Below are 13,262 nucleotides of genomic sequence, written 5' to 3'. Positions count from 1 at the left end.
GTTGTTTCTGCTGTCTAGATAACTCATTGTAAAAGCTCAGATACCAAAATGTCTATTTTTAAATTGAGACACAAAAGGTAAGTAAGACATTATCTTATTGGACCAATGTCTGTTGTTGGATGGTACAAGCTTTTTGAGTTAGAGAGCTCTTTCTCAGGTCTGGGAAAGGAAATCAGAGTGTCTGGGCTAACTGAGTTGGGACAGATTGTTTAATTAATATGCTTGAGTCACCACCTTAAGGATCTCTAGCTTGCATTTTCCTAAGGGTTAGGTATTCTATTCCCATTGAAATTCAAGAGGAATTGGGGGCCTACCCCCGAAAGCATCGTTGGAAAATCCCAGCATCTAGGTTTTAGCTATTCAACCAGCTACCTTCTTTAAAGGTAAACAAACATGTGCCTTCCTCTAAATTTGTCAACCTTGGACTTCAAAGTAATTAAACAAACTGTCCAACTTTGCTCTGCCAGTTAAGAAGGAATAGATATGTAATGGGTAAAGAATAAATAATCTAAATGTATCACCACCACTCCAATGTCAATAAACAAGACATATTGTTGTTTCTGAAGTACCAACCTGCAACAAAATGGTAGTTTTATACTGGCTTTTCATAAGGTTGTTGATGGATTCAAAGAGTCTCCTCATAGATTCCTCAAATTCTGTTTGTTCTTTTCCTTCATATAACCTGTATAAAGATAAATTCATGTTATAGCTTTAGCAGCAGAAACTGCCATACCCATAACCATTCCCAATCCAATGTTAATCGAAAATTAAAATACATAGAAGATGACACAATAATAGGTACATAGATATTTCGCCCATTGTATGTACCCAATGTCCATTGTTCCAAGGAGAGTTTTTCAGCTTTACACAACATAATAAAGTTTTCTAATTTTTTCTTGTAAAAGGCTTTAGGGAATAAAACTTTCTGGTGCTAAAGACATAAATAATCTCACCTGACTAGTGGGTTTGGGAACAAACAGTTATAATTTTACTTTAAAAGTGACTAAAATGACAAGTTTCGCAATATATTTTTCCTTTCAATTTATCTTTGATGGGAGAAAATTGTAGCATGTTGGAGGCTACATTTTCAAGCATTAATACTGCACTAGTGAATTACTGCAGCTTCATCTTTTCAAGGTGCTATGTATTCTCCATGCTGGTCTTCAATTAGGTTGGTGGTATTTAACACCATATGAAGCCTACACCTATAAATGATTTTTGTCACTGTTTGGTATCTTATAAGACCCACCTAGATCACCAAATAGAAATGTAATCAAACAGTGCCAACTAATCAGAATTCAAGACCGTTATTTATTAGCCACTGTTACACATTTTGAAGACCACAATTTGCTAGAAAACGTAGGTGTGAAAGTGTAGTGTGCTTTTCTTTTGAAGTTGTTTTTCCCAGTTAAGAGTCTCTCTGATCAAACAGCATAACAGCTTCATTCCACAAAGGCCTCCGCACAGCCTGTTTAGTAGTAATAACCAAATATGTAAGTTTTAAATCATCCAAGTGCCCAAATATTTTCCCAAAGTCTTCTTACAGATGGTCATCTTGAATCCATTTTGATTATCAATAGATCCTAATTTTGGCATGGGCTGAATATTCTGCCCAAAATGTCCTTTCCTATGCATAATGATGCTTCTGTTTCCAGCTCCATTCAAATCCAGGGAACATGATGATGTATAAAATCATTTACAAAAAGGCAACTGAACTCCTTGAGCCTCCACAAATGTTCAAGCAGATTTTTCAACCTAGTTCTGACATTTTGTCCAGTAAATTGGGACACAGGGCCAAAAATGCATTAGCTATATCATGTTCTCGCTCAAGATAGATATAACCCTAGAACATAGATTTAGAACATGGATGTAACATAGTTTGGTCATGTCCATGCTGGCTTACAAGTCCATTTTAGAACCTGTTTTGTCCCAACCAAATCTAAATCATGGGGGTTAAACATGACTGTCTAGAAGGTACTGTAGTTTCAGCTAAATTTCCAATCAGCACTAATTTTATAGACTGTAAAACCAGTATACCCAACCTTCATAGTAACCAACTCACTATCTAAAAAAACCAAACTAGTAGTAGTATTCGGACAATACTGCAACCACTAGGTAAAGCTATGTAAGACTGTTTTCAGTCACTCATAACTTCCATCCAAAAAAATTCAACTGTGGAACTGAAATTTTCCAGATTTGATTTCTCTCCAAAACTGGCTTTTTTGTGAATTTTGGTCAAAAGCCAATCAGCAATGATTTGGTATAAAAGCTAAACTTTCTCTTCACAAATAGATTAATTGAAAAACAACAGATTAAGAGATTAAGTCCCTACCATAAACAGCAAGCAGCTTCAAAAAAATAAAACAAGCAAATTTACACAAAAAAGATTACCAGGAAATGAAATCAACAGTGCAAGCAGTATCTTTTTTTTAAATGAAATTTCTAGAGAGGTATTTGATCATTTAAATTTCATGGAAGAAATGTGAGTGTAAAAAAAACCAGACATTACCCCCTTCCAAAAAACAGTTGTGTGCTGAATAGCTTACTTTCCTTTACATTTATAAGAAGATAATCAGGATTTAGCTGATGCCCATCATAAGTGGAAAAAATCATGTTTCACCAGTGCTGATGCCATTTAAATCAATAGCCAAACTTCTACTAACTTTCAGATACAAGGAAATCTTCCACTTTCAAATAAATTTTTAAACAGATTATGCTGTAATAAATCTAAATAGAATTGTTCAATAATGTTATAAGACAACATGCATCTGAAGTGTACTTCCACTATTCACAATCCATGTTCTAGTGACAACAGACAATTATATTAATTCTCATATCTAGGGAAATTGGATTTGGAACTCTGATCCAAAACCACAGACTTCTATTACTTTTTCTACAAGAATCCTTGCATAGTTGATAGTAGCTCTGGGTCACTTCTTCTGTGGACCAGCAAGTAGAGGACAACATCTCATCTAGAGCTTGATGAAAATTTTATACTAAAACTTTTCTTCAGGAAAAAAAAATGCAGACACCAAAACATTTCACAATTTCTTGTTAATGTCACCACGTTTTCAGTCAAAAACAATTTAAAAAAATCAAAATGTTTCATTTTGATATTTTCCAAACAGTTTCTATTATTCCGTCCATTTTGAAACTTTTGAAGTTACCTTTTATTTTTAAAAATTTAAAAACATTAAAAAATGCTCAACATCTAAACTAAACATTTAGTTTAATGGCTAACAGACTATTTCATTTGACAAGAAATGCATTTTTTATCTTTTTACCTTTTTGATTCACCAAAAATCTAAAAAAAAAAAAAATCATTCAGTTTGGCCCAAAAGGATTTTCATTATTATTTTGTTCTTAAGAATCTGTTATTCACTCAGCTCTAATCCCATCTTCACAATGGTTTACTCTTATGGACTAGACTACTGCCCATTCAGCCCCAATGTACTGAATGTGGCCATTAACTAATAAGGGCAGGTCTTCACTACGGGGGGGTGTCGATTTAAGATACGCAAATTCAACTACGCGAATAGCGTAACTGAATTCGATGTATCGGAGCCGACTTACCCCGCTGTGAGGACGCTGGCAAAATGGACTTCCACGGCTCCCCATCGACGGCACTTACTCCTATCTCCGCTGGTGGAGTAAGAGCGTCAATTCGGGGATCGATTGTCGCATCCTGACGAGACGCGATAATTCGATCCCCGAGAGATCGATTTCTACCCGCCGATTCAGGGGGGTAGTGTAGACCTAGCCTAAGTCATATTTATGAGGCCTTGTGAGGTAATTATTGAAGCATCTATATGCCATACATTGAGAAAAATTGAGGGATAGTTAGGCCTGGATTTTCAAAGACATATAAAGAAGCTAGGCACCCAATTCCCAATGAATTTCATTGAGTTTTAGGTTTTTAACCATTAGACTTCTTTAAAAATGCTAGCCTACATGACTTTCCTTCAGTCACAGTGGAGTCAATCAGGAAATCCAGACAACAGTACCATACCTCTGTGTATATGAACAAGCCCGAAAACATAATTGAGGTTGCTATTGGCAGTCTTAAAGTGCCTCACGCGTTAAAGCATTATATCCTTTAGGAAGGTGAAATAATCAGCCGATCATAATTGTGAAGCTTATATTTTCGCAGTTAACATTCTGCTATCCACGCAAATAATAATGCTGCTTACATGTATTATATTAAAAGCATTGGTAGTAAAGCACAAACAGTTTTAACAGCCCCCATATGGTGTATTTAATAACATAATGCAGTCTTTTACGTATGAGTAACAAACATTTTAAATTAAAGTATAGAGTTCAAGAACTAAGGAGAATTCTGCTAAGCTAGCTGCAGGAAATCTAAAGGCAAGAAGTTCAGTCTTACAACAATTCACACTGGTAACAGAAATGGATTCTTCAAGGTAAAAAAATATTTGCAATAATCATAGCATGGGCAGCATAACCACTTCAACAGAGACTGAGCAGCAATAAGAACGTCTATGTGCAAAAAATTGTTTGCTAGGAAAGCCTGCAGCAACTTCCACTTATGTTCATCTAAGTGTTAGCCATATTGTATAGCAAGAGGTGAGATTTTGCTAGATAACAAGAGAATAGTTTGTATTTAGTTATTGGCACAAGACTAGTTTAACCCATTTGTTTCTGGAAACAAGCTTCTCTCTATGCAGCTGTCTTCAGTGAACAACATTCAATGAAATCACAGGAATGACCTGGAAGCTAAGCTAGACCACTTAAGAGCTGTTTTTTTTCAGGCTGTTCAGGCCATTTTTATTTGTGCATTCAATATATTTTATTCTACATTGTTCTCTCTTTAACCCAGGAGTTTTGACCATCACCCCCATGATTTGCCCTAATGCTGTCATCATGGCAATGAGCAGACAAGGTTATGTCTCAAATTTCAATCACTGTAAAATTATCTATAATGCTACTAAATAAACTGCCCATCGGCTAGCTTTTTGAATAGCCCTGTGTTCAGAGAGGTCACTAAGCCAGCTAAGTTCTCTCAAGGCACTTTACAAATATGGGTGAAGTAAGGGTCACAGCACAACTAATTAAAAAGGAAAATGCAGGAAATGTGATTAAAATCTTAAAATTTACCATCCAAAGTAAACCGGATCACAGCCCTTTCAGTATTCCCTATTTTAATTACACAGAATCTAAAAATATTGTGCTACCCTTTCTGTTTCAATCATTCATCTGCAAATGGAACATAATCTTGGCAAATTTAGACACCGTCATAACACTCACCCCATATATTACTAACTCTAGATACAAGAATGGCCTCGGAACCTTTCAGAAAACTTTTTTATGACCAGAAACTGCTCCGCCTACAGATCAAAACATTTGACTACACCAATTCTGGATTTTTAGAGTGAAGGTAAAATGGGCACATCATAAAGCCACAATGCAGCCATGTTCTTGGATTAGAACTTGAATAGCAGGGCAGAACTGAGTTGCATGAATTAGAGAAGTTATTTAAGGAACTTAAAATGATACCTGCCTCTCCTATACTTAGATAAAGCCATAATTACTAATATTTTTTAAACTAAGTTGACTGAATTTATTTCAACTCTTGGAAGTTGTTCTTTTCCCTTGTGGGCTAGATTGCAAGAGTACACCATGGCTCCCACAGTTAACTACATGAGGAAAAAAAAAAGGGATGAGCCTAATGGAGGAAGAACAGATTTACGGCCACTGAGAGCTCGAGCGTGTACCTTCTTAAAACAACTTGGCGAAAACCCAATAGTAACTAGTAAATTTGAGCCATAAATAAAGCAGAAAAACATCTGAAGGAGAGAAATAGTACTTAAAGACAAGATAAAGCTGAAGAGAGATGTTTTGGCATCACAATCCTCAGACCCTCAGATGATAAAGCGGGAATCTCAATGCCAGATTCTCCACTGAGACCTGACTCATTTGCATTGGATAACAGTCATGGTTTTTTTCATACTAAATTGAAACATTATAACCTGACCCCCTGCCCTCACCCCACTGGTTCCCAGATCTGCTATGCAAAAGGTAAAAAAAAACATCCTGCTTTAGCCAGTCTGGCTGGGAGGGGACAATTCCTTCCCAGCCCCCAAAGAGAAGGGCAGAGTAGCATAATGCAAATAGTGGGGCATGAGAAAACCAGTCCTTTTGCAAATTTCCAGGGTGGGTAGATGCTGCCAATCCACTCCAAGCAAGAGAGGGTTTTTCTGGGACTGCATAGGGTATAAATACCTCACTACCACAACTCTTTCAGCCAGCAGGAAGGGCAGTCCCCACCCCCTGATCTGGTCAAGCTGCTTCCTGCTCTTCTCCCCTAACCTGCTCCATCCCTGTAAAGAACATAAGAATGCCCGAAAGAGTCAGAGCAAAGGTCCACCTAGCCCAGTATCCTGTCTTCCAACAGTGGCCAATGCCAGGTGCCCCAGAAGGAATGAAAAGAACAGATAATCATCAAGTGATCCTTTTCCTGTCGTCCATTCCCAGCTTCTGGCAAAACTTCCCGCCTTCCCCTCTATGACCCTGTTAGGTCCAAGGAAAATGGAGTATAGAACAGGTTGTTTGGCCAGCTTAGCCAAAGTTAGGCTAACTGTAGTTGCTGGGCCATTCCTGTCTCTCTGTGAAACATGAGGACATGCTTGCTTGGGCTTCAAAGACTGAGATAAAGGGGGGGACCATATTCTTGTACCAAATGTACTAGGAACGGTTTGTTTGGACATATGGAGACTTGCAGTCTCCACTCCCTGTTTCTGTTCTTAACTCCCTACTTTCTCCTAGTTTCTAGTGCATGATGAAAAAGCTGATAAGAAGCTGCTGAGGAATCATGAACTGTTTGTACTGTCAAAGAACATAGATATGCATGAATATTAGAAGCTTTTAACTAGTAAAGGAGGGGATTGGGTTGCTTTAACTATGACGCGACGGAACTGTCTATATAATCTCACTAGTTATTGTAATCGTGGCTGGTTCTCTTTGGAGACGGGCCGCTCTCTATTGTTGTGTGCACTCTTCAATAAAGAGCTTGTATTGGATCTTGCTGGTGTTGCCTGTCTCTCACTCTGCGGTCAGACAACGAACCTTGCCGTCTGGGTTAAAAAGTCCCCGACAACCCTTTGAGGAGGGGGTCAAGTCACCTTTAAGGGGGAGAGGGGACCTTTTCCTCCAGAAAGCCGAACAAAGACTCACCCCATGGATGCTGTGGTGAGCATAACCTAATGAAATCAATGAGCCAAACTCGTACCTGATATATCTCAGCTAATGGAATTCTTGCAAGCAGCTTAAGGAAGTTAAGTAGCCATTCCCATTAATTTTCAAAATCAACCATTCAAAAATCCAACCCATTGACTTTAAGTAGAGTTACACTAGCAAATTTTGATCTAAGCATCGCATATTCACTGCTTATGTGCCAAAGCTAGGTGTGCCCTCAATACTCAATGGCAGAAAGCCCACTATACTGTAACTCATATCAGGCCTGACACACAAAAAGAGGGCTATGGAGGAGAGAAGCAGTTATCCCATAAGAGACTGAGTGAATTGACAGCTTTCAAAATAAGTCACAAAGGCTTTCCAGATGGACAATTTTTCAATCTTCCTTGCTCCTATACCATATTTTACATGGAAGTGCACAGCCTTAGCTAGTTATACTTTTCCTAATACTTAGTAGACTATGTGCTATATTCAAGTTCACCTTTCTTGCATTATTGCCCCTTGAGACACAAATGTCACCCACCTGTCAAATTTCAGGTGCCTCTTTCAAAGCATGGGGGAACAAGAATTTCTTTAAAAGATCACCAGAATTTACCATGGCTAAAATGTATTTTCAGGCTAAACTCGTTATTGGAAATCGCTGAACTGTTTTGGCTGAAATTTTCCCCCCAAAGAGTTTAGCCCAAGGCAGATATCCGGCATGGAAAATTTCAGCCCAAAATGGTTAGTTTGCCAAAGTTATAAGCAACTGAAAACAAATTCTTATAAGAGAAAGTGTCAGGCATCTTTAATAGTGGGTGTTGCCAGCTCCTACATGGCTTATAAAGAAGAGGAGCAAGTAGATCATGAGAGGGGAAGAAAAAGAGGTAGGGGAAACAAAATGGTATTATGTCAATCTCAAGCTCAACTGGTTAGGTATGCTGATCTCAGATCAGATGTGGAGCAATATTTTGATAGACTAAATTTTGGCATTTTCCCTGATTTGTGTCATCTACTATAAGTGAAATTCTGCATTTAAGTTGCCTTTGATAGTACATAAGATAGATTTGTTTTGCCAGTGTCTCAGGATGATCCTTCTGGCAGAAATCAAAATTATCAGGCGTCATCCGAACATAGGCCCAGTCAGAAAGAGGTCTTCTCTGAAACAGAAAATGGTTTGCAAAACCTGAAACTTTAGGAAAGCCTTTCCACCCCATCTGCCCATGACAGCACATGGAAGCTCTGAAATGCAAATAGGTTTGGAATTAATTTCGGTCTCTGCTTTGTCCAACAAATCAGTTGAATGTGTTAGCAGTGAAGAGTATGATACAATTACTGCTTGTAAAGTTAAGATGGAAACTACAGTCTAGTAGTATTCATTTAGATCTGTACGTGGTAGTCAGATGCTAAATGATCTTAATTATAAAAATTTCCTTGTTAAATTACTAAACCTTTTTTTGCCTTTTGGAAATATTATTGAGAACACATTGTCTTAAATTTGGCAGTTGTTTATGCTCACATTTGGCACTTGAGTTTTTCTGTGAAAAGTAGTTTGACTTAAGATTGAACTGTGATGGAGTTTTTGATCAGAAACCAGCACCCGTGACAGTGAGTGCCTTCGTGTCACATAGGATTTATGTTCATAGAGAACTTAAAACTTCACTGAACCAAATATATTATAACAAATATAATTGTAACTGTTTTGATGGCTAAACTGAAGTCTGAGGTCACGTCCAGCATGCCAATGGTGATGTTACATCATAGGCTGACAGTTGTCAAATACTAAATGCATATTTACACTTACCAGAGATCAACACTGAACCTGGGGTCAATTTAGTGGGTCTAGTGAAGACCTGCTAAATTGATTGCAGATTGCTCTCCCATCGACTCCAGTACTCCACCAGAACAAGAAGCTTAAGGTAAGTCAATGGGAGAGTGTCTCCCATTGACCCAGCATGGTGTAGACACTGCAGTAAGTCGATCTAAGATACATCGACTCCAGCTACATTATTCGTGTAGCCGGAGTTGAGCAACTTAGGTTGACTTGCCCCCGTAGTGTAGACAAAGCCTAAGTAAGGGGCACCAGTTAGACAGACACACTCAGAACTGGAGGTTGGCATAGGTGTTGCTGGAGCCCTAAGCATAAGTAATAGTATGAACCAAAGGCTGTGAACGAGAGTAGACCTGGCTTTGACAGACTAGCTAACCAAGTAAGCACATTCCTGACTGGAGAGGACAGTACAAAAACACACGGATCTCTCAAGTAACTAACTATGTAAACACATTGTTGAGAGATGGTACAAGAGCATATCAACCACTTATAAAATAAGGATGGGATTACGGGATAATGGATGAGGATGTTTTGTTCTAACCAGCAGGCACAAGGATAAGGATGGTAATGAACAATATCTGGCGTGTAATACATAACATGTTCGTATCAATGTATAGAAGGAGAATTCTACTAGGGGCATTTTGTACTCACCGAGGGGACAACATACTGGTGTACGAGTGAGCTGGTATCATTGTTGCAGGCATACATGTGTTAGTGTACCCATAACCATTGAGCCAGGGTGCTAGTACTGTGCTTTGTCATCAATAAACCTGGCTGAGTTTCGTTACCTCTGAACTGAGCCTGTGGTCTTTATGAATAACGTCAAGGTCTGCTGAATAGGTAAACTGCATCGGCACTCCAAGAACAGTAACACTGGTGGCAGTAGCAATTTAGCAGCCTTAACACCTCTCTTCTGCACTAACAACAGGTGGCAGAGGGATTACGAGAGGGATGGAGGGAAACTGGGAATTGGCATGTGGAAAAGAGACTAGGAATTGGGGGCGGTGAGGGTGGAGGAAGGAGGGAAGATAGATCAGATGAGGAACCAAAGCAAGAGGGGACAGGGAACAGGCAGATTCTGTGCCCGCAAGCTCATACTACCCCTCCCGGAGCTGGAATAGAACCCAAGATACCAGAGGCCCTCCATTCCCCTACTGCGAGCAAATATTGTGAAACCCACTGGCAAGGCGTCCCATTCTCCTCTAGTGCTGATCTACGATTGCTATTAGCTCTAGTGGCAGAGGTTTGCACAGACTACCTTAATTCTGGCATTTTCTAACTTTTTGAATGCTTGACTTTGCAACTTCAATATTCTTTTAACTTTGTATGTATGATAGAAAATATTTTATTATAACTGTATATCTGTTACCTAGCCCAACACATCACATCCCCAAATTTTAGGTATTTATATTTTCTACTTAAAAAAGCATTGTACAATGCAAATTATCCAGATGTCTCGGTCAGTATCCAAAGCCATCAGTAACTGATGGTTCAGGTAAGATGCAGCCCTCCATACTTCAAAGCATGTTCTGTTTTTACAAAGGAGAATGGCACAGCTGTGGGAAGGCAAGTTTGGAAGCTTGAAAGGAATTAACCAATTTAGCTGAAATGCTCCAGCACTGAGCCTCTGCATTTAATAGCTTTAGCTAGGCGAGTTTAGCTGCCCTGCTCTACACCCCTCCTACTTTTATTGGATACTCCCAATGTAATTCCTAGCCATGTCCCCCTGCTCCCTACTCCCCCTATTATCCAAACATCTCTTTTCTCAAAACACCCATGTCGAACATTAGCTGAGATATTAAACTCCTTCAGATAACAGAGTTAAGGATAAGGGAAGTTGCTCATGAGGAGGAATACATATGTATTATATATACACAAGATATATATACACACTAGTATTTTAACCTTTGTTCGTTACTAGGAAATCCCAATGGGAAAAAAAAATCTGTACCAATTGAGAAATTAATATAAAGGACAGCAAACCAGTTTCCATCCCTGCAGTAATGCTAGTTTTAAAAAGATTATTTGGTGCTGAAGTAGTACTAGTAAATGATGCACTCAACCAGACCAAAGACTTGGGTTTGTCACATCTGAAAAATTAATGCAGATCTGAGCACTGATGGCTATTAAAGACCTTGTGACATTCTCTTTAGAGGGTATTAAACCTGGCATTGTTGTTAGATTCACACTTCTCAATTGCAGTCTAACATTTTGCAGTTTCAAATGGCTACCAATGAATGTTTTCAGTTTTTATAACGAATTAATGTGAAGAGCACATCTGCTCCTTTCTTTCCCCCCCAGGGGCTGTAATTCAGTGACAGGTGAAGTGATCCATATACATCCGTCCCTCACCTACTCCACAGGCTTCTTGCAAAATTTAGTTTTTGGAAAACATTTTAAGATTTCCAGGTGCTAGACATGCACATTTTTGCAGTTACTATTCAACAGTTAAGCAAAATTGTTCAAGTCATTTTACGACAGGGTGAATAAAATATCATGCCTTTAAGTAGAGTGAGGCTGTGGAATTTCCCTGCACCAGAACTGTTGCTGGGTGCAAAGGAAGAAGCCAAGGTAGACAGTTAGAAAGTAGTACAAGACAGATTGTAGAGACTATGTAAAGTTCTACACTGCTAGACTTCCTAGACACTACAGTGCTAATAAGCAATGGTCACATAAATACCACCCTATACCGGAAACCTACTGACCGCTATACTTACCTACATGCCTCCAGCTTTCATCCAGACCACATCACATGATCCATTGTCTACAGCCAAGCTCTAAGATAGAACTGCATTTGCTCCAATCCCTCAGACAGAGACCTATATAATCTCTATCAAGCGTTCTTAAAACTGCAATACCCAGCAGGTGAAGTGAAGAAACAGACTGACAGAGCCAGAAGGGTACCGAGAAGTCATCTACTACAAGACAGGTCCAACAAAAAAAGTAACAGAACGCCACTAGCTGTCACCTACAGCCCCCAACTAAAATCTCTCCAGCGCATCATCAAGGATCTACAACCTATCCTGAAGGACGATCCCTCACTCTCACAGACCTTGAGAGACAGACCAGTCCTCGCTTACAGACAGTCCCCCAACCTAAAGCAAATACTCACCAGCAACTACACACTGCACAACAAAAACACCAACCCAGGAACCAAACCCTGCTACAAACCCCGGTGCCAACTCTGTCCATCTATCTATTCAAGGGACACCATCATAGGACCTAACCACATCAGCCACACCATCCGGGGCTCATTCACCTGCACATTTACCAATGTGATATATGCCATCATGTGCCAGCAATGCTACACATTGGCCAAACCATGTACATTGGCCAAACCAGACAGTCTCTACCTAAAAGAATGAATGGACACAAATCTGACGTCAGGAATCATAACATTCAAAAACCAATAGGAGAACACTTCAATCTCTCTGGTCACTCAATAACAGACCTCAAAGTGGCAATTCTTCAACAACAAAAACTTCAAAAACAGACTCCAATGTGAAGCTGCAGAACTGGAATTAATTTGCAATATAGATACCACCAGATTAGGCCTAAATAAAGACTGGGAGAGGTTGGATCATTACAAAACCTAAACTTAATTTCCCTAATACTAATACTCACACCTTCTTGTCAACTGTCTGTAATGGGCCACTCTCTTACCACTGCAAAAGTTATTTTTCCTCCCTTGGTATCCTGCTGTTAATTGTTTTATCTCGTTAGACTGACCTAACACTTGGTAAAGCAACCCCCATACTTTCATGTATTTATACCTGCTCCTGTATCTTTTACTTCATACATCTGATAAAGTGGGTTCTAGCCCACGAAAACTTATGCCCAAATATATTTGTTAGTCTCTAAGGTGTCACAAGGACTCCTCGGTTTTTTTTGCTGATACAGACTAACACGGCTACCACTGAATACTGCACTGTGTGGAAAGATCCAGGGCAGCCAGCTATTTCAGGCCCCATAGAAAAAAACTGAAGTTTTTGTTTGCTTTACACGGAGGAGTTCTTTATTTAATCTCTACCGAACTATGAAGTGACTGTCACAGACACCTAAACTAGGGACCATGAACTGAAAAATGAGAGTAGGAGAGTATTACTTATATATCCAAGTTATTCCATTATCTCAAACAATCCTAACAGTAGGGTGAAAACTGCCGTACAATTTCTGCATGTAAGATCACAGCTTACTTTGTAGTCTGACAGGAGGTTACTTTTCAGCAAGATGGTTGTCA

The 13,262-nt window shown here is 39.1% G+C and overlaps 1 protein-coding gene across 1 annotated transcript in view; it reads right to left on the bottom strand.

Moving 5' to 3' along the window:
* DOCK2 (dedicator of cytokinesis 2) overlaps window positions 1–13,262 on the bottom strand; it is a 500,577-nt gene that overhangs the window by 375,954 nt on the left and 111,361 nt on the right. The window contains exon 23 of the mRNA XM_054038081.1: window positions 574–682. Within this exon, the coding sequence (XP_053894056.1) occupies window positions 574–682 (109 nt within the window). The remainder of the gene's footprint in view (window positions 1–573; window positions 683–13,262) is intronic.

The sequence above is a fragment of the Malaclemys terrapin genome, chromosome 8 (genome assembly GCF_027887155.1).
Source record: "Malaclemys terrapin pileata isolate rMalTer1 chromosome 8, rMalTer1.hap1, whole genome shotgun sequence".
Taxonomy (NCBI): Eukaryota; Metazoa; Chordata; order Testudines; family Emydidae; genus Malaclemys; species Malaclemys terrapin.
This window is presented reverse-complemented; position numbering and strand designations above follow the sequence as displayed.